Source organism: Pelmatolapia mariae, linkage group LG15 (assembly GCF_036321145.2).
Source record: "Pelmatolapia mariae isolate MD_Pm_ZW linkage group LG15, Pm_UMD_F_2, whole genome shotgun sequence".
Lineage (NCBI taxonomy): Eukaryota > Metazoa > Chordata > Actinopteri > Cichliformes > Cichlidae > Pelmatolapia > Pelmatolapia mariae.
The window spans coordinates 4,194,182-4,215,037 of record NC_086240.1 but is presented as its reverse complement, the minus strand read 5'-3'; the positions used below and the strand labels follow the sequence as shown (position 1 = coordinate 4,215,037).

The 20,856-nt window shown below is 42.7% G+C and overlaps 1 protein-coding gene across 2 annotated transcripts in view; it reads left to right on the top strand.

The window, feature by feature from the left end:
* LOC134642943 (kelch-like protein 29) overlaps nt 1-20,856 on the top strand; it is a 264,213-nt gene that overhangs the window by 77,434 nt on the left and 165,923 nt on the right. For both annotated transcript variants that reach the window (XM_063495042.1, XM_063495041.1), the window contains one exon: nt 10,663-10,974. In XM_063495042.1, the coding sequence (XP_063351112.1) occupies nt 10,702-10,974 (273 nt within the window). In that variant the 5' untranslated portion in view covers nt 10,663-10,701. The remainder of the gene's footprint in view (nt 1-10,662; nt 10,975-20,856) is intronic.

Sequence of the window (20,856 nt, the reverse complement as noted above, 5' to 3'; positions counted from 1 at the left end):
GTTTGGTTCACTAGTGATTCTAATTTGTGCCCTGCTTTGAGCTACAGCACAACCATTATAAGTGGATGAAAATCTCGATGGCTGTCATGTGACAAAAGTTTAGTCATTTATTAAAGGGAACAAGGAATTTGCAGGTGCCTCGGACCCTTATTTGTATTAGCAGTTGTCATGAAGTTGAACATTAGACACTAGGGTTGGGCGATTGGACGAATATATTGACTATCGACGATAAGCTGAGCCCATCGGCGATCGTTTTTACACGGGCGATTTATTTATTTGTTTGCCCATGAGTGAGTTTGCTAATAATGATGGAGCTAATAGAAGCAGTCAACTGAAAAAAACATAGCGCTGTTTTAACAGCACCCTCTTTCATCTGGGAGCAAATGCACCCTCCTCAGAGAGCGCCCAAATGCCTGTTGATGGAGCTGCAGAAGCTGGTGATAGTCGCAAACTCAGTCGGATGGTGGACACGTACATGCTCATGCAAGTTAGCTGTGTTTAAGTACTTTGCTTGCACTATATGTCTGCACAAGCGGCACACCGCCTTGGTTACATCCTCAGGTTTACCTGTTTCATCTGGTTTAAAGCCAGAGAAATCCCAAATTGGTGACTTTATATTTTTTTTAGTGCCGTCATCACGACTAACGCGATTAACAATGAACCCATCTGGAGCGCAGACTGAGTCAAAATCCCTAAAATGTCTCTGTCAACGCATTTTGGGCAGTTTGTCGAAGGTTTGTTCATTGAGCGCGTTAAAAATTTTAATTGTGTTAATCGTGATGACCGCGTTAACGCCGCGTTAATGCTGACGGCCCTAATTTTGGGGGGAAATTAGTTTGTCCATGTTTGGACTTCGTCTGTGTTGTAAACGCGCAAATCACTCCGTGCATGATTACATTGCTCCGCCCATCAAAAAGTCTGCGCATGTGCGAATATATCTCCCATCATTGATTATTGGACTGACGATTCTCGGTTGGAAAATTTTTACATATCGCCCAACCCTGTTAGACACACACATGGGATCTCGACTGTCCATGAATGGTGTTCTGAATCAGTGATATATATATATATGGATGGCAGTTATTTGTCCCTCCTCTTTGGTGTAAAAACACTGCTTAAGATGAAAATGTATTAGTGTGGATGGAGCCTCAGTGTCTGCTTCTCCACTTCTGAACAGTACACCACGTTCTCACCAGGGAGCTGGATGGTACAACCACATTGTTAATGTCATCTAGGGTGGAAAGCAAGCCAGCATAACAGCAGAGCATCAATCAGCCAAAGAACCTGGGCTTGAATTTCTGGAAATCACCAAAAAGAGAAAAAACAAAATGACTACAGTTCAGCAGGGATGGGTCCAAGTAAGGACGGAATTCAGTGTTCGGTGTGATTTGGGAAGTTGTAGAACAGTATGTCACGTTCAGTGGCTCATGGACAGCATTTGTTGGAGGCAGTGTTAGTTATTCATTTTCTCTTTCCGCAGACAGTCTGTGGATTCAACCCAGTGGGTTTCCCTGTCATAAACAAGCTTTCTTTACCACTGTCCGTGCCATCAGGGACTAAAGTTTTAAGAAGGAAAATGGTGGCTGTGTAAGATGTCATTTCCTGCTCGTTGCCTCTAGAAAAGAGGCTTAACGAGAACAATTTAACGAAGGCTTTTTAATAAATTTCCTCTAAGGGAAAAGTATTTTCTGGTGGCATTTGTTGGATTTTTGTCTGTAGTATTACAGTAACGTATAGTAACTGACATGCACAGCGACAGTATTAATCTTTTTATTTCTTTATGATTTGCTCTTCAGCCTTTAGATGCTCTGCGTTTACGGGATCACTGGAACACAACTTGCTCAAGGAAACGCCGCTTGTGCACGAGGAGGATCAAACCCGAGGCCCTCCACTCTGAGGATGACCTCGGTTACCGCTTAGCCACGCAAAAGTCAATAATGCGCGCTCGTGTAAGCGATGGGAAGAGCGAAATATGGAGCCATTGATGCTTCACGGCGGGGTCAAGATAGTATCCAGCCCCGAAGCATCTCTATGGTAATGATGGGAAGAGTAAAATCGAAAATGCGAGGCGTCGCCATGGCGACAGAGGTGATGTCATGATCCCAGCTGCCGGTGAACTCTCTGTAGCTGAGGGTGCAGCCGCATATCCGCGGGGCCAGTCGGCTTACAAACTACTCCATTGTAAATCATTGTCACTGGAGCCACTCCTCTCGCTCTCCTCCACATTGTCTCCTATCTCTTGTTCTCGTTTAATTCTCTTGGCCTCTTTTTTCACTCTCTTATTGCTGGTCTGTCTCTCTTATTGATGTCTATATCTCTTGATCTCCCCTCCTTGGCCGTGCACTCTAAGCTGGTGGTGTTGAAAGAGATGGATGCTCACTGCCCTCAGTAATCTCCGCAGCAGCCATTTAGATAATTAAGTCACTGTTCCTTCACTTGGCTCTCCATGTCCCGCTTCCAAAGCTGACCTACACACTCTCTCACACAGACACACAAAATCACACGCATGTTACAGTAGCTCCAGTAATGCCGCAGCCTAAAGACCGCGCGTGTGTGTTTATGTGTGTAAATGCACGCGTAGTCGTGTGCGGCATCAGCCGCGAGAGCTGTTTGTTTTGATGGCGTTGTTGGTTTTTGTTTAGAGAACAGAGAAACTCGCGAAAAGGATGCGACGGGGAGAGAGAACAGGCGACAGCTGCCACGGGCCACAGAGGATACACCCGGAACGCACACACAAATACAAACACAGCGCGTGATTGGCGTCTGGAAATTCACCGCTCCCGCACCAAGTCGAAAAAACAAAACAGAAAAAACAGCACGTAGGAAGGAAGCGTGCACGCTTGCCTCGGGGGTTTTCTCCAGCTCCGTGTCTTGCTGTTGTGATAATGTGGCGTTTTGTTGAAAGTCGGTGTTTTAATTAACTGAGCGCCGGCGTGCAGTGGTGGAGGTAGCAGCTTTCTCTCTCTTCCTTGGGCTAATCATCTCGCCCGGGCCGCTGACAGTCATACACCGTCGGGGTGTTTCTAACTCAAGTCGCTGCAATATTTCCGCGGTCGTCCCTGCACGTGCACGCTTTCGGACAGAAGAGCGACTCTCGCGCTGCTTTCATCATGCAGAAGCAAAAAACACACCCCCTGTGCTCAGACCTCAGTAAACAAGCAGCTTAGAAAACCTTGCATCATGTCATACCCACCCTCCCCTTTCACACAAAACACACACATGCATTGCAGACGCACTCATGCAGCTGCCCCCCCCCCCCCTTTTTTTTTTCTTTCCACGTCGCTAGAAACTTTTACTTATTAATGCTCTGCTAAAAGAATTGTGCTGACGCACACGGAGAGGGTAATTTGCTGTCAGTGGTGTCGGCATATGCAATATTTCTTAATCTCAAGAAAAAATAACCCTTGGCCCCCACTTCCTTTTTATTTCTCTACTCTATGTCTGCCTAATGCACCTGATCCCAATTTTTTTTTTATCCGCCTTGAATGATTTGGCCTTTGCTTGCATGCTTTATCAAACAGGAGATGATCAGAAAGTGTCTGTCTCAGACAAAATGAGGCAGTGTGTGCATGTCACCCACCAGTATTTCATCCATCAAGGTGTCAGATTAATATACAAAGTGCCATCTCTCACTATCGTCTCTGAACCTGCGTGGAAATCCTAATAGGCAGATGAGATAAGGAGATGTGAGGTGCTGGATTCAGATTACTTCCCGGTCTTGCTCGGAGTGACTGGTGATTACGTCGTGGTTTGGGTTTATTTTTCTGTCAAAGACTGTAGCAGCAGCTGTTTAAGTAACACCCGGCCTATATGCCTCTAATTTGCTCAAACCGAAGCTATTTTTGGTTTCTATGATGCTTAAGCTGGTGGGTTCTGTTATGAGAAGCCCTGAAATTTTTTTTTCTTTTTTATGACGTGCTGCTGCCTGTGTGGTGTCTCTGGATTCCACTCAGACCACTAATGAGGTGTGCGAACAGTAGCAAAGTACTAATTCCCCTCAAACCACTGGGATTAATTCAACCTACTAATGCTAAGAATCAATCCCAACAATAGGCTTGTAGGTTTCCACTGTAGCTACATTTGTCTTTTCCTCTCATTTCTAAAGATGGCCCTTTCCTCACCTCTCTCTACATCCCCCCATAACTCACCTCCACACTTACAATGTTTAAGGACATGAAATACACACTCAACCTAATTGTTCCTTTCCTGTGTTTGCCTTTCCTCTGGGTTCTGCTCTGTTGTTCCAGCGTTTTTTTTTCCCACCTCTTCTCCTGGAACATCAATTAGGTTTTCTCCTGTTCACGTCCTTAAGAAGGAAAGCTAAAAATACCCAGGAAGCCCTCTTTCTTTCCCGGCAATTCAGTTTGCTTCATCAAGGTGGGGAAAAAAAGACAAAAAAATCCTAAAAATGCTGGAAAGAAAAATTCTCCCCCACCAAGAACCGTATTAACTCTCTCCCATCCAATTTAGATTCTAGCCCATTGCCTAATTAATAAGGCTTGTGGTGGAATGCTTTTATAGGCAGGTGTGTGTGTAATGGCAGCGAAACATCCAATTTAAGACAGTGCTGTATCTTCATCATCGGGCGTGACTCATCATCTGGGACGGACTCTAGCTGTGAAGGAGAATTTTAAAGGCCCGAGACTCTGGCTCGCTGCGCTTTGGGCTATTCCTGTACCAACAGTCTCTCCCATTATTTAAATATCAGGGTGAATACCTCCGTCGTCCTGGAGGGACTGTCAGCACATTTATGATTGCTGTGTATGTGGCGTGTGTGTGCACCTGCGGTAGTTACTCTATACTCCGTGCGTGTCTCCCACAGGGCCGCTCATTTACAGCAATATCTTGTCCTCATAAAGTTACAGCATGCCATCTATCCCCAGCCCTCGTTTGTACCATCCAGCCTCGCTGATGGACGGACCGATCATTAGCGCAGCCTCGTGAGTCTAGCACGTGGCTGTTTGTGCGCGAGCACGGTGAAAGCTGGGCTGTCACTGGGTCAATAGAAATAAACACTACTACAGATTGGAAACGGAGCCCTCCCTCTTGGGGAGTATCTGTAGCAGGAGGAACTGCTGGGTGGTATTAAACACAGGGCAGAATGTGCTAGCAAAGCAAACATCACACCCCAGAACAGACGTATGACACACCACCCGCCCCACTCCACCCTGATCCCCATCCTTAACACCCTTCTCTCTATTTCAGGCTGCGTGTCGCGCTCGCACACACTCACAAGCGCACGCACGCTTTACTGCTGTTATATCTCGTTTGCTCGCCCTCTCTCTCTCACACTGTCTGGCTGTCTCTCCGTCGTCGCTGCGTTCTGTCCATCTGTTACGCTGCCTCTTTCCTCACGTCTATCTGTGGCTCCCCGCTCATTCCCACATGGCTTTGTTAACGCAGTTCTGTCACGCGCACCCCAACATGCTGTGTGCCGCCTCGGAGTGACAGATGCTGCTCTAAAGGGTGTGTGTCTCACATTCCCAACCTGCCAGACAACTTTTTTTTTTTTTGCTTTCCCCCCAAACCGTTGCTGCTTAAGAATCTAAAGTTGTCGTGAACTCCTCGTTTCGCAGGGGAATCTAATCTGATCTCTCTATCTGTTGCACGTACATGTGGAGCTGGCTGAAATTTGGGTTCTGATTCATCAATATTTCTTTTATTGCCTCTTTTTTGGGGGGGAAAGTAGCGCCCAGCCACCAACACATTGCGCTTCCACTGCAGCTGACAGCCTTACACTCAACGATGTGACAACACAACGGAGAATCCGAGTCAGTCAGCTCATTAGGCTCGATTGCTGACATAGTAATTGTGTTACTTTCTCGAATCCCTTTGCTCACGCTGGAAACCAAAGCATTTTTGTTGCTATTTGGGCTTCCAGAGGATTAGTAATTGTACTCATTTTTGGTTTTTTCTCATCTTACAGAAGAGATCATCAGCTGTTTTTAGTCAGAAAACAGCATTTGGCGTGGGAAACTCTGATACCCTCAGGTTAGATTATTAACATGCTGACAGGATTGCAGGAGCTGAAGAGCCTCATTAATTGCTGTAGGGTATGACTGAAGTGCTGTCATTATATCTTATGAAAAAAAAAAAAAAGCCCTTAGATTGACTTTAAACACATGAGCCTCGCAGCGAAGGTTATCAGCCCTCCTTTTGAAAGAGCACCGTCTCGTCCAGGGTTTGACAGTGACTTCATTGGATGTGAAAGAAAATGGGCAAATCTTCATTGGCACCATCTCCCCAGAGCGGAGCGGTGCAGAGCCGAGTGTCATTGGAGATGTGATGCATTCAAGTGTTTATCTGGTCTGGCAGAGTCCACAGGTGTGTTGGGTGTTGGTTTCCACGGGGGCCTCTGAGAGCGACATTTCCTTTATCGCCTTCTCGTACTTAACCTAAAGAAAAGACAAAACACACGCGGAGCACACACTCTTTTAGGCTCGAGCCAACGTGAGCTCGCACGCACACGCAGACTTTAAAGCAGTGGCAGAAACGTAGCTGTGGAGGGAATTTAAGTCTCTGTAATTAGTAGCTTAAATCCTTCTGTTCACCGAGGACCATAAATGTAGTGGGATTTGTCTCGGTGACACTCGTTCTGCAGGGATCTGTTGCCAGCCTCCAGTTCCACAGTACATACTGACATGCATAGTGCCAGGATGACAGGAATTCACTTAGAGGATTGTGCAGATATTGAAATGTAGAGCCAAGAATCTGAAAATGCCACTTGGGTGAGTGATAGAATGGGAAGCATGGTAATGTGAGAGTCTCGTCTAGAAAACAACAGAAGCGTTTGTCATGTGTATGAGGTGCTCGATGATGCTAAACTGGATGTTTACATTCGCTATCTAAGGTAAGAAAGGAAATGTGGAGCACACAGACCTCTGATTAGGAGCCGTGATGTTATATGAGACATGAGAAAATAGCAGCTTTGCATACTGTTTATACAAAACGGAGCTAACCCTTTAATTGTTCTGCACTTGTTCTGTTGTGCAGAAGCCCCCTCATGAGCAATGCTGTCAATCATGAAGGACTGCATTCGTTTCATAGTGACTAATTCTTTTCTGTATCCCGAGTTCTACATTTAACCTTTTCTAATTAATCAACTCGCAGGCGCTGTTGCTTCGTTGTGTTTTTCATTCACTTGTGCCTTTACACAGACATATTAAACAGCCCACTGAAATGAGAATTGGTAGTCTTCTTCATCGCGCCCCTCACCAGGAGAGTGACCCCTGACCCAAGTGCCAGATATCACAAATCTTCAGTAAACTGAAATCTTTGTAACAGCTTAGCCCTCTTGCAGCTCTACATATGACCTATAAGCTAACTAAATAATGGTAAATAAAATAAAATAAAATCAAAAGTTATTCACATCCGCAAAAGTTGAATTTGAGCTTTTAATGCTTTAAATTAACACGTTATAGCAGTTAAAAAAGTTGCATCACGAGCACGAGACAGGAACCTTCACTGCGTCTAACCTGGACCACTTTTCTGCAAACCCTTTGATGCAGGCATGCAGAAAATACGTTGCTGCACTGTTAACTTTTAAAAATAATGAGCATGTTGAAAGAGCGTTATATTGAGTATTTTCAGTCATTTTAACATCAAAATGCACATACAAAAAATCACATTAGTACAGTACACCCTTTACAAAGCTGTTTATAACATGTTTTTAAATTTGTTTGAATTTTATTTATATCAAAACATGAATTATAACACTGCCTGGGATTGGACTGCAAGGACCTCTGACTGCTGCTTCTACAATGCACCAAACCTTACAGCCCCTCTTGTGGTTCTTTCAGGCTAGCTCCAACCAGGCCCCATGGGCTAAAGCCCTGCCAACAGGCGCTTGCCCTTGAGCCCCTGCCCCAGGGCCCGTCGACCCTGCCCTGGGTACGGTTGTGTCTCTTGAGTTTTTATTTCCTCATAAGGGTTTGCTGTGTAGAGCTACTCTATATCAAAAGGAGCCAATTTAGGTGGTTTGGGCATCTGACTAGCATGGTGGGCATGTTCCCCGGGCAGATCCGGGACAAACTGGAAAGATTACATCTCTGGCCTGGGAATGTCTCTGGAAGAGAGGAAGGAGGTGGTCGGGGTTGGCAAGTTCTGGCAGTCTGTGGTTAGACTGCTGCCGCCACAACAGATCCAGTAAGCAACAGAGGATGGATGGATACTTGAATTAGTGCAAATGTTCTTACAGAAGTTATTTTGACTTTCTCATCAATTTGTTGTTGCACCTTATTTAAAATACGGAATTCAGCGATGACCTTACATTCTCATCATGTTACTCATTTTCACCCATTTTTTGATTTGACATTCATATGATTTGAAAACTGTGAAATACTTGAGCTATTTTATGTGTTTAAAACCTTAACCCTTCACCCTGAAGTTCATGTCTTGTTTCCTCAGCCTTGGCTACAAATAACTCAGAAGTGCCAGATCAAAATATTCCATCAGACAAACTATTTTTTGCATTTCTCTTAACAGGACTAATTTTGGAAAAAAAAAAGTTTTTATTGAAATGGGCACTGGATAATCCCCACAGCGCTCCAGAAGGCATTTGAATAACTTTGTTCACGTTTTGAATTTTAGCCGTTAGCGATAAATAGAAGACGGCAAAGGAGGCGACTTTACTTTTTTCATTCCTCTATCCTATGCTGTTTGGTGCTACCCTAGTGAGGTTTGTTACACAGAGCTTACTTGTGTGAGCACATGCAAACTTGTTCAATGCCTTTTCTTTAATCAAATGGATTGATTTGTTCTCAAGTGCACCGATGTCCTAAGAGGTTTACAGGGAGACAAAACACACTCTGTTTTCCAGTGAATCACCGTCTAGACTAGATAGCACAGTGGATGCACAATAGCATGTCTCCACTTCACATCTGAAACGCGCTGATAAAAAGAAATTGTGAAAGCAAATGCACTCTTGCCCTCAATTCTGACTTTTGTGGAGATAATGTCCCTTTTTTTTCTTCTTTTTCTTCTACTGTTTTCATGTGGAGGAATTTTTCTGACTGCCCTCTTATTTCTTTGCTGAGGTGTGGAGCTCAGGAGATAAGAGAATATTACCTGGCTCTAACTCTGCCATTGTTCCACTGGCCTAGAACCTTGTTAGTCTCTCTGTACATATTTTTAGAGATAATTCGAGCTTATTCTGTTGGAAAATTTGAGGTTATTAAAAGGGGTTACTATGGAGAAGGAGTAAGGTTATTGCGGAGAGAGTGAGAAGAGAGCGTGAGAGAGTCGTCCCGAAGCTTTCAGTTGCTCCGTCTGACTGTGTCGCCACGGATCAGCTTGCTGTGTTTGCACAGAGTAGACCTTGTATTAGAGAGGGGAATGAAATGAACTGAGGACTGAGAGAGGTGGGTGTATATATAACATAAGAAAATACAGACGATAAAAACACAAAGGAAGAAAGAAAGAGAGGATTGTAGTGGATAAATAAATGGATGGTCACAGCAGCTAAAGTTACAGTAGGGCCAGTGCTCCCACCGCAGGCTGCTTGGTGTATCGCTTCCATCAAAGCTTTGTAGAGAACCTTTCATTTGCAGCTTCCTCGTAGACTCTTATACTGCACGGCTGGGCTTAAACACATTCAGTCGTAGTATATGCTGCTTTTGTACACTAGCGCGCACACACAGAGATACTCACAGAGAAGCCGGCATTTCAAGGCGTTCCCTCCTCTGTGAGGCTAAGAAGCAGCGTGACAGACCCCAGCGTGCAGAATAAAGACTTATCATCCGCTGTCATTCTCTCCTTGCAGACCAGGGGATTTTGCATGGGGCTCGCTGAACCTGGTGTGAGCTTGTTATATATTTATTTCATCTGTTATCAAGGGCTTTGGGAAGCATAACGTGCCTTTGGTGAGGTTGAGTACAATGCGCTACAAACCCATCAGTGATGGATTTCACTGCTCAGATCCCGTACCACTTTGATTTATGACATAACAGAAGAGTGATACGCTGCTCCTGCTGCACAATAGCGCCGTGCTCCATTCTGATGTAATTCCAGCTCGCTGTCACCTCTTAGCCTATCGCAGCCTGCTGTGCTCGAAAAAGGGAGAACCCTCCAATGCACTTCAAGGGCAATCTGATTGAATTAACCAGCCATTAGATGTATGAGATGAGCTGTAATTGGGGGGTGACGCAGGTATTTATCTATTCAGATGAATGAGTTTTGACCGCAAGGTCGTGTTACCGCTCACGCCGCCCCAGGACAACTTGAACTGAGCGTGTACCTGCTTGCGTCTGGCTCAGCCATTTTGTTTGAACCTGTCGTTGCCGCGCCTAGACGCCTCACATAACACATTTGGCTCCTTATGGTTTGGCACTGATGGTGTTTTTTACAGAGCTGCTCAGCGGCGCTCATTTCTCTCCCTCTTGTCGCAGCCCTCGTTAATGACTGGGAGAATAGGAATTAGAGGCAACAAATGAACAGCAGTGTGTTTGTGTCAGTCAGGTGCGCTGGGAGCAGATGCTGTGAGCATTTACACCTTCATGTCAACATGTTCTCTTCTTAATTTACTGACTGACTGTTTCACTCTTTACGTGTCGCTCTGTTCTTTGTTTTTTCCCAGAAACTTTTATTCTATTCGTGTCTGTATCGCTCGCTGCCGCTTGCACTTCGTGGTTGAAATGACCTTTACCCTCTTCCCGTTTCACGCAGGCCTGCCCCTGTTGTTCCCTCTGAGAGGAAGAGGAAGTGATGTCACGCCACCACCATCGCTTTGAGAGGGACTACCGGGCACCCTGGGAGCGGAGAGACATCCGTCCTTCTGGCCTCCACAATGGAGGAGCCAATCATAGCTGTGCCTCTGCCGTTGTCAACGGCAACAACCGTCCGGGGCTCCTTCCCCTCCCAGTCATCCCCTCCCTTCTTCCAACTCCAGTTACAGTTGCCGTGACAACATCGAGCAGCGACTTAGTGGTCAAGCGAGGCATCTCGGCAGCAGGATCGGTGGCTCCGGCATCAGCCAAGGTAAGAGGCTCATCCAGATGGATGCTGGGACACCTGCTTCCCTCTGACTCCTCTTGGACAGCTCTCGATCTCTTTTACTGCTCTGTCAGGCTTTCTTTCCTCTCACTGTGTCAACTTTTCAATCTGTGATGACTCCCCAACTGGATGTAATATCTAACTTTTTCCATGCTTTTGAGACTCTTCTGCTTTCTTCTCTCGCTCTGTGTGTCTTCCAGTTCTTCCCTCCCACTTTTTTTCCCAAACATTTCTGCACTGGCACGCCTGTCTTCATGGTTCAACTGTCTCAGCTCCTCAAACCCCCTCTGTTCTTTCGCTCTGCAGCCTCTTTTGCTCTTTACCTTTATCCCTCACTCCAGTTTTGCTGCTCTCTCTGCACATTCTTGCCAAACCATTTTCCTTCCATCTTCATTTTCTCTCTCTGCCAAATTGCTGGCTTGTCCTGCTTTTGCCTCCTTAGTCATTTTTTTCTTACATTATTTAAATGATCTCTAACAGGTGACTCAGATGGGTTCTGCTTTCAGGTGATGATTTGTAGTGTGCTGGAAACAAGCAAACAAAGGGAGCCATATTATTATATACCATATAAGTATATATTGATATTGTAGGTCATTGATTTCCCAGTGTCTCAGGCGATATTTCTCCATTAACCAGTAGGAAAGATTTAGCTTAGCTGTTACAAATAATAAATGAATTAAGTGGACCCGAACAAGTTTGCACAGAAGCGTTAACGGATAATTAAAATTAATGTACGAGCAGTACGAAGCAGCATCTAAAAAGAATGCATAAATATATATTTTGTTAGTTACTTTAATACATTGTATAGATAAACAAATTCATTTCTTTTGCAAAAATTATAACTGATAGTTCACACAGTAGTCAGCAAAATTAGTAAAAGGTAATTTTTTTGGCTAGCAGTTGAATTGCTAGGTACCATCATGGATTAACAATTAACCCTCTGGGCTCTATCCTGGCCATTTGTGGCCACTTCACTTTTCTGTTTTTCAACGATTTTCGTTCTGTTAATGCAAATGGAATGAAACTTCCCAAAGGTGTGTATTTTTTTCAGATTTTTTAATTTTCAACATCAGCTCCTTAATAATGTCAATAATATTCACTATACACCAAATTGTTCCTCTTGGCTCTATCGTGGCCATTTTTGGCCAATTGAAACCCATAATAACCACCTTTTTTGATTCCTTGTTATTGACAGTACTATATCATCCATGATATAGATATAGTACTCAACACATGAAAATTGTAGTTTTTCATGTTTATTACCAAATTACATCATTTACCCATTTTTGGCCAAACAAGCAATTTCATGTAATATTCCTAGTTTCTAGTAGCGGCCTTTGATGGCTTACCACACTCCAATGGACCAAAATAATGAAACAATTTTGACATAGGTTTGATCTTAAGCATCTAACAGTTTGTGTTTGTGCATGACATTGCAGCACAAACATGTATTTGCAAGATAGACTGGAATAAATAATGACACATCAAATATTACATAGGCTGCAGTGAATTTCTGTCGATGCAGGCTATTGAGCTTCGAGGTTCCCAGTCAAACTTAGCTTTGAAGCACATGTTAAAAGCACTTTTACTCTTGTATTTTTCATAAAAAGAGACCATACCCAAAATATTAACTCTAAAAACCCCCAAAACCCAATCACAGGCCATTTTGCACAGTTCAAACCTGCAGCTGCAGCTCAAACGACGACAACACTGTTTGTAAACGTGTCCTGGAGTTTATGCAGGTGCAGACAGAGCTACTGCTGCAATTAAGCCTAACAGCTTCCAGATCATTTATTCAGGCAATATGGCAATAAAGTCATCACTGCTTCAAGCACTGTCTATATGATCTGGTCAGAGAGCAAGGACAGCAGCAGTCCTCTGCCCTTGAAGAAAAGACATCTGCCCAAGATGAAGAAACTTCCTTTCCAGAAGATGAGGGGACAATCTCCAAAGAAGCTGACTGCATCACCACTGATGAAGAGTACTAGCGAGTGCCTGAATTCTCTTCTTTGGGGGAGGATTGGGGTTGGGGGCATGGAGGTGGTGGCCGAGCAACTGATAGAAAAGAACATAGGAGCATTTTCTGAGACCGAGGAGCCGGCGACTGAGTGGATCCCTCATGAAAGGAAAACCGTGTGGGTCCCACTACTGAAGAGAGACTGCTCTACAATCCAGTGCCCACTGGTATCAAACCAGGGCTCACCCTGTATGCAGTTCCCTGCATTAGCAGCCTGAGATCTACTTTTGACATTTTTATAACAAAGGAGATCTTTTAGCTGCTGTGCACCCTTACAAACCTGCACGGGAGGCCAAGGTGTGAGGATTGGAGGATTATAGATGAAATGGAGATGTGAGCCTACACCAGAATAAAGCAATACATAGCATGTTGGATGACAACACTGGAAGTATCAGGAAGTAAAAAATGGCATGGGGTTCAGACTCCTACTGACGGAGGAGCTCCAAGGACAACATCTTAACTTTGGTCACATTGGCAGAGGAACTCCTCAGATGAAAACTGGCACAGGGGAAACAACCCAGAGCTTCCTCCCCAGCTCCTCCAGTTGCAACAGAGGAAGATTTTGTTGTCTGTCTTTGGCTTCACCAAAACTACCACGGCGATATCCCATATCCCAAAGCAACGGAGGAATGTGCTTCTTTTGACAGCAACACACAGGGAACCAGCAGTCAGTCATGGGGAATAGAGGACGCCTGGAAGCAAGAAGCAATCCTGGACTACAATAGGCACAAATATTGCTTGGATAACTTAGAGAGGATGTTGGCACCTCAAGTTGTTGAAGTAAAACTAACCGATGGCTGCTGGCTCTTTTCTCCAATCTCCTGGATGTCTTGGGATACGATGTCTTTGTCCCACCGGAAACAACTTCACTGAATTGGGGGAGTCCTCTACAACCTACAAATGAAGAGTGATCCTGGAAGAGCTGGGGCACATGCTGGTGACCTCAACAACTGCAAGACACCCTTGTCCCTGATTCTCAGCCACTTCTGCCGTTGATCTCAAGATACAGTAGTCTGAACCAGAGTGTGACCCACACCCCACCAACCAAATGAGAAGAAGGTGCAAAAGGCACACCTCCAGGATTGGAACAGCAGCCCCTTGCACCAAGTGTATAAAGTGTGCCTACAAAAACCACTCTAATGTGATTAGTACATCTTGCTGCTAATGAGGATGCACACAGAAGCACACACAGTGGAATATAAATTTCGATCACTTTTGTGGTCATTTCAGTGGTTATTTGGTCATTAACTTTTCTTTTTGGCCATTCCACCCCTCCCCCCCTCCCCAAAAAAAAAAAAAAGTAAAAATAAATCATTGTTACTGTTACTCGTACTGACCTGCAATGATGATTAAAAAAATATTAGGTTTCATCATTCATATGCTAAAAAATGTGAACTTTATTGCTATTTTCCCCCAAAAGCCTAGTAATAATACATAATCTGAGTGGTATTCAAAGGGTATGTCTGTGAAGGTTCTCAGTCATCCAGGTCATCGTAGTCAAAGGAGTTAGCAAAGAAAAGCGTCTGGACTTCTTAAGGTTGCTTGAAGACGTTTCACCTCTCATCCGAGAAGCTTCTTCAGTTCTAAGGTCAAATGGCCGAGAGTCAGGACAAGACTCAGCAGTCCATCTGCATCTTAAGGACAAAGGTCACTCTTTCGAGGATGCCAATGTTCACATTTTGGACAGAGAGGACAGATGGTTTGAAAGAGGAGTGAAAGAGGCCATCTATGTCCACTGTGAGCGACCATCTTTGAACAGAGGCGGTGGTTTACGACACCAACTGTCTGCCATCTATAATCCAGTTTTGAGTTCCCTCCCCAGACGCCTTAATGCCCACTCACATCCTGGGCCATCTGACCTCAGGAATTCACACGACAAGGTGGGGCCAGGTTTCACAATGAGCACACCCGAAACCCTGGCTGATTAGGTCCCACACCCGCTTTCACACCTTGGCTCATGTGATTAGAGGATCACCAGGGGGTCCTTTGTCCCTCTTTGGGGGGATACTCCCACTGGGTTTAAATCTGGGACTCTCGGCCATTTGACCTTAGAACTGAAGAAGCTTCTCGGATGAGAGGTGAAACGTCTTCAAGCAACCTTAAGAAGTCCAGACGCTTTTCTTTGCTAACTCCTTTGACTATTCAAAGTGTATAATTTCTGAATTTGAATTATATTTTGGTTTTCATGACTAGGACCAGTGCTAATTTAAAAAATGAAGTCAATGAAATTAGAAAAATGTTTTAATATATATTAATTTTATAGCATTTTGTAAACATAAACAGGGAGTGGCCATTTTTGGCCACGAACAAGCTGAGAGGGAGTTTTTTTGTTTTTCTGTCACTGCACAATAAAACAAAGATGCATAAAACTCACTGATACTTTTAATTATTGCTATGCATCTAACCTCCATCATGGTTAGAAAAATAAATCAGATGGCATGTATTATTTAGAAAAAAAATAGGGATTTCATGCTTTTATCCCTATGGAAATCATTAAAATTATGTGATTTAACTGGTATTTAAAGGGTTAAAATTCTGAATTTGAATGAAATTTTGGTCTTGATGAACAGCACTGATGCTAATTTAAAAAATCAAGTCAATGAAAGTAGAAAAATGTTTTAATATATATGACTTTCATAGCATTTTGTAAACGTAAACAGGGGGTGGCCATTTTTGGCCACGAACAAGCTGAGAGGGAGTTTTTTTATTTTTCTGTCACTGCACAAAAAATAATGATGCATATATAATCATTGATACTTTCAATTATTGCTATGTATCTAACCTCAACCATGGTTAGGAGATAAATCAGTTTGCATGTATTATTTAGAAAAAAAATGGGGATTTTATGCTTTTATCCCTTTGTAAATCATTAAAATTATGTGATTTAACTGGTATTTAAAGGGTTAAAATTCTGAATTTGAATGAAATTTTGATTTTCATGAACAGCACTGATGCCAATTTAAAAAATTAAGTCAATGAAAGTGGAAATTTTTTTTAATATATATTAATTTTATAGCATTTTGTAAACGTAAACAAGGGGTGGCCATTTTTGGCCACGAACAAGCTGAGAGGGAGTTTTTATGTTTTTGCTCTCCCTGCACAAAAAAAACAAAGATGCATAAAACTCATTGATACTTTTAATTATTGCTATGCATCTAACCTCCATCAACAATGCATTATAATCAATGTTGATGTGAATCAATTACATGTCCCAGACTCTACTATTAATAATACAAGAAATTCCAGTAGCACTGCAATTATATAAAATTGTGAGATTTGAGGTTGTCTTCCAGCTAGTGCAGTGGACAAACAAACTGGTGTTTAAAGGGTTAAAAATTAAAAAAGTAATAACTATTTTATATTTAAAGAACTGAAGTTAGTTAAAAGCTTTATGCAGAAATAAATGGCAAAAAAAAAAGAAAAAAAAAGATAAAAAATACAGACCTAATCTGTTGGTGGCCACTTTTGGCCACGAACAAGCTGAAAGGGTAGTGATTTTGAACAAACCCAGAGGGTTAATATTGTTAGCCAAATATAATAGATACACACCTGTTTTGGTAGTCAGGTAAAAATATGACCATAAAGTTGTGTTAAGAGTTTTTTGAAGAATTTTCAAATCTCATGTTTTAGTACTGAAGAAGCCTCTCTGATCAGAGGTGGAACATCTTAGTAGATTTCCTAGTTATGTGTTAAAAGCTGAAATTGTTAGCCCAATATAATATATAAGCTGTTAATTATCTAACAGTTAATGCATATTGTGGATAGCAATTTAACAGCAGTTAAGAACAGAAATTGTTAGCCAGCTAGCTAAACAGCTAATGTGGCTATAAAGTAAAGTTATGAATATAACACTGTAAATTATTTGGAAAAAGTATGACTAGCAATTATATTGCTAGGTAACAGTATGGATTAACAGATGAAATTGTTATCTAACTAACCAATTAATAAACAGTTGAAATGGAGTAGACAGGTGATGTAAAAGCGAGGCTAGCAGTTAAACTGTTAGCAAACAGTATGGAGCGGTTAGCGTGTATTGAAAAAAGTAGCCTAGCATGCCAGAGTGTTAGCTAAATATATTAAGTAAATTGGCCATTAAGCATAATAAAATAAGTGGATATTAAGGGAAGTAAGCTAAAAATATCCAGCTAATAGTTAACTAAAAATTGTGGAGAAATATTTGGCAGGAATGAAATTCATTAGAACGAGTGTTGAAGACAAAGGAGCAGTTCGAGTGTAAGGCTGTTGAGGTAGATCAGAAGCAAAAGATGGTGAACCGCCGTCAAAGATTAAAAGCAATCTCTTCTCGCTCCATTGTGACCATGATATTTAATCCAAACTGTATTATAAAGCTATTTTATTAAGGCCTCAAGTAACTTAGGTGCATTCATTCCTGATTTGATTATACGTTGTATTTGTGTTTAGAAAATAACTGCAGCTTGAAAGTGTCTTGAGTGGTATAGTCAAGAGCTGTACAGTTTGTGTTTTCCACCCCTTCGTCTTGGGATTTGCTAGCAAGCTGGCTGTCAGCAACGTGTGAAGAGAGAGGCCTTTACCAAAAAGGAGTTAGACATTTTAGCCTCTCCCCAGCCTCTGCTTCCATGGATACCATTCATCTTCTCTCTACATTCCTCCTCACTGTCAGATCATTTTCTTTAACTTGAACTTCTTGGTCTCTTGCTCTTGGTAGAATCTGCTCTGTAAGAGCAGAGGTAAACAATGCTCTGGTAATTTAGCCCACAAGTGCACATCATTAGATTCCCCGCTGAATACACTGACCACGGACACAGTGAATCTGCTTTGGCACCGCATCGGCCCTTCCTTTTGTGCAGCTGAATAATTACATACATTCAAAGTCTCGCCAACTCCCACCGTGGCCGTTGTCATCATTCAATGGCTGCCATAGCAATTAACTACTTTGCATTGCATCTGAGTGCACACTTGTTTAAACATACAGCGTATGGGGGAGTGCGTGCACGAGTGTGAGCGTGTGCGTGCACAGCAACAACTGTGTGGTTATTTCCCAAGATGCCACCCTTATTCAGGGATTTACTCTGCTTTGTTTTGCTCCTGACAGTCCTTTGTAATGTAGGCAGTAGAGACCAGCACAGTTTAGAAATGGAAATACATAGTCTGGGTTCTGCTTTAATAGTGGCCTACCAAAGATACAGAAGCCTGAAGAACTGGCCAACACTATGGGAGCCTGTCTCTCTATCTTCTTCCTGGCTGCGTACTGTCCTCACTTGCTCTCTGCCTCTCTGTCATCTTTGATCAAAGCTGTTGGCGGTCACAAAGAATCTGATGGACGGCTGTAGCTCGCTCTCCACGGGACCCGTGTCCCTGCTCTGTCCACATATACACTAAAAAGCTAGTGTTCAGAGGCTCTTTCTCCATAAACACACTGGTCCGATGTACATGTGCGCGTGTATATGTACAGGTGTACATATGCGTGTAGGGTAAATGCTGACATTCGAAAAGGGCCATCTGGCTACATTGTCCATGTAAAGCTAACCACATGCAACAATGAGCCGTTGCTAATGTAGACTTATGCTCTGTTATCCCTTTAATTATTTTTTTAAACTTAATTTAACGTACGTTTTCTCACAGATGTTGAATTGGATGTAATTATCAAACAGAGCCATTGTGTCTCCGGCTGATGAACAGTATCGTGAATGTCAGGGAAAAGCTCAGTTTCACTCAGCATGCTAGTCGTTTTTCCAAAGCATTTTTTCTTTAGAATATCAATGAGAGTCAATTTACTAGGTAATAACTAAACAGACTTTGTTCAAATGGAGCGATTCTATTATTCCAGCGAGCATCGTAGCATCCGAGCAGGTCGAGGCAAGAGCTGAGGCCCGGTGCCTGTCAGGAATATTACTGTAGGCTCACACAGCAAGGCCAAATTCCATAAAACTTGGTGGAGAGGTGGAGCACGGGTAAAGGAAGTACTCGTCAGATTTTGGTGCAAATTCTGAACGCTTGCCTTAAACTAGCAAAAAGGTGCAATGGCCTTGGTGGAGGTTGTGCTTCGACTTTGTGTTATTTACTCATCATTTAAAAAACAGCACCTTTTGTGACATATCTGTGGACGGGTATATGTGTGCCACCAGTACCACCAATGTTTTCTTAAAGCCAACTGCATATTAAAAGAGGGACATCTAATATTTGGAGTACTTGGGGATCAAAGGAGTATGTGTACATGTCCTAAATCATTTAGTGTATGATGCTCAGTTCTGGATGAGACTTCCTTGCTTCACTATTTTGTTTATTTGAATGTACTTGCATTGAAATTGCGGAGCGCTTGAAGTTCCAACCAGAACATTTTAGCTGGACAAGCCGTCTTAGCTATACCCTTGCATAAGGGACATCCTTAAAAGGCACACGCTGTGCCATTTTATTAATCTCATCTTTTACATTGCGTTAAGCCACACTGCAGGTTTCAATCTGCCAGAATCGTCCAGAACATACGAATTTTCTGCCCACGCTGAACTAAAATACTATCGTCCAGCTGCTTTTGCCTGGGGACAATTCAGCAATGCTTATGCAAACAGCATAGTCGCACGTCCTCATTATTGACATAAAAAGAGAGAGGTGACATTACTTTGCACAGTTTGTAAAGCTGAAATCACATCGCTGGCTTCAATAATGAGTTAAAAAGAGTTTCACACTTCTTCTATGTGATCCACATAAGGGGTGTGCTTTTAAAAATGTATAGATGGATGGATTTGTATATGTGTAAATGCTTTAGTGCTGCGGCTAAACGTTTGCACATTGTTACAACCTGTTATTAAGGTTAGTGAGGATTTTATAGACTTTATATGTGCACTAAAGCTGGAATTTTTTTATCTCCTAACACATTACTCAGAAAGTATCTTCCCACAGATAGGCTGCTGAAACATATGGATTTTGCTGCATGGACTAATCCCTTACTGTGAAATTTTTAATCCATCCTCCCCTGATATTTAACGGTAGTGGTAGCTGGAATTTCTTCACCAGCCCTCGTATAACCCAAATGCAGCAGACACAACTAGTACAGCAAGAGCATGGTGATAAACTGAACGATTCATTGGCCGAGCACCGATGATGTTGGATAAGATGGACAAGATGACCGCTGTTTTGTGGTCTGTCTGGGGTCCACTTTTATAAATTTTAAATGTGTCCAAAATCAGAAAAAAAAACCAAAACAAAGAAAAAAATGTCTTTCATTATTCATGTTGTCGTTTTAAACATCGTTATCATCCCAGAGTCTCACATCAGTACAGCCTTTATATCGATCAAGGGACCGCCAAAAATACATCATTATCATTTGCTTGAAGGTTTATGTTGATGGACGGCATCACTGGCATTTTGATTTCGCTCTGTTTACATCTCATTCGTTTCTCTGTTGAAAATGTTTCTTGATGAGATTTTGGTTTCTGATCTTTCGAGCAGTCTCGAACCGTGATTGCGATTTGTTTAGCCTGTAGCCATCTCATTAGTTTAATGTTGTTAGAAATACACTCAGTAGTTAAGTAATCTTGTGTTATGGGCCTGTGTTATTCTGGTCAGATAGCTGTTGTAGGAAGGTGCAAAACGAGGGGAGTCTCTAGCTAAAGTCCAATATGAATAATTTAAAGACATTCTGTGGAGGTTATGCTTTGTATTTTGTAGCGTCTCCCAAAAAAAGTCTCAGAAATCTGGGTAGCAGCGGTTTGCAGTAAATAGAAGACGTATAGTTTGGTATAGGCCAACAGCTGGAGCTTGAACTTGATATTTGCATTAAAAGTGTTGCTTCAGCAATGACTTGATCCAAGATAAGCATCTCAAAGGGGGAAAAACCCCCCCAAAACCCAAAAGCAGAACAAAAAACCCTT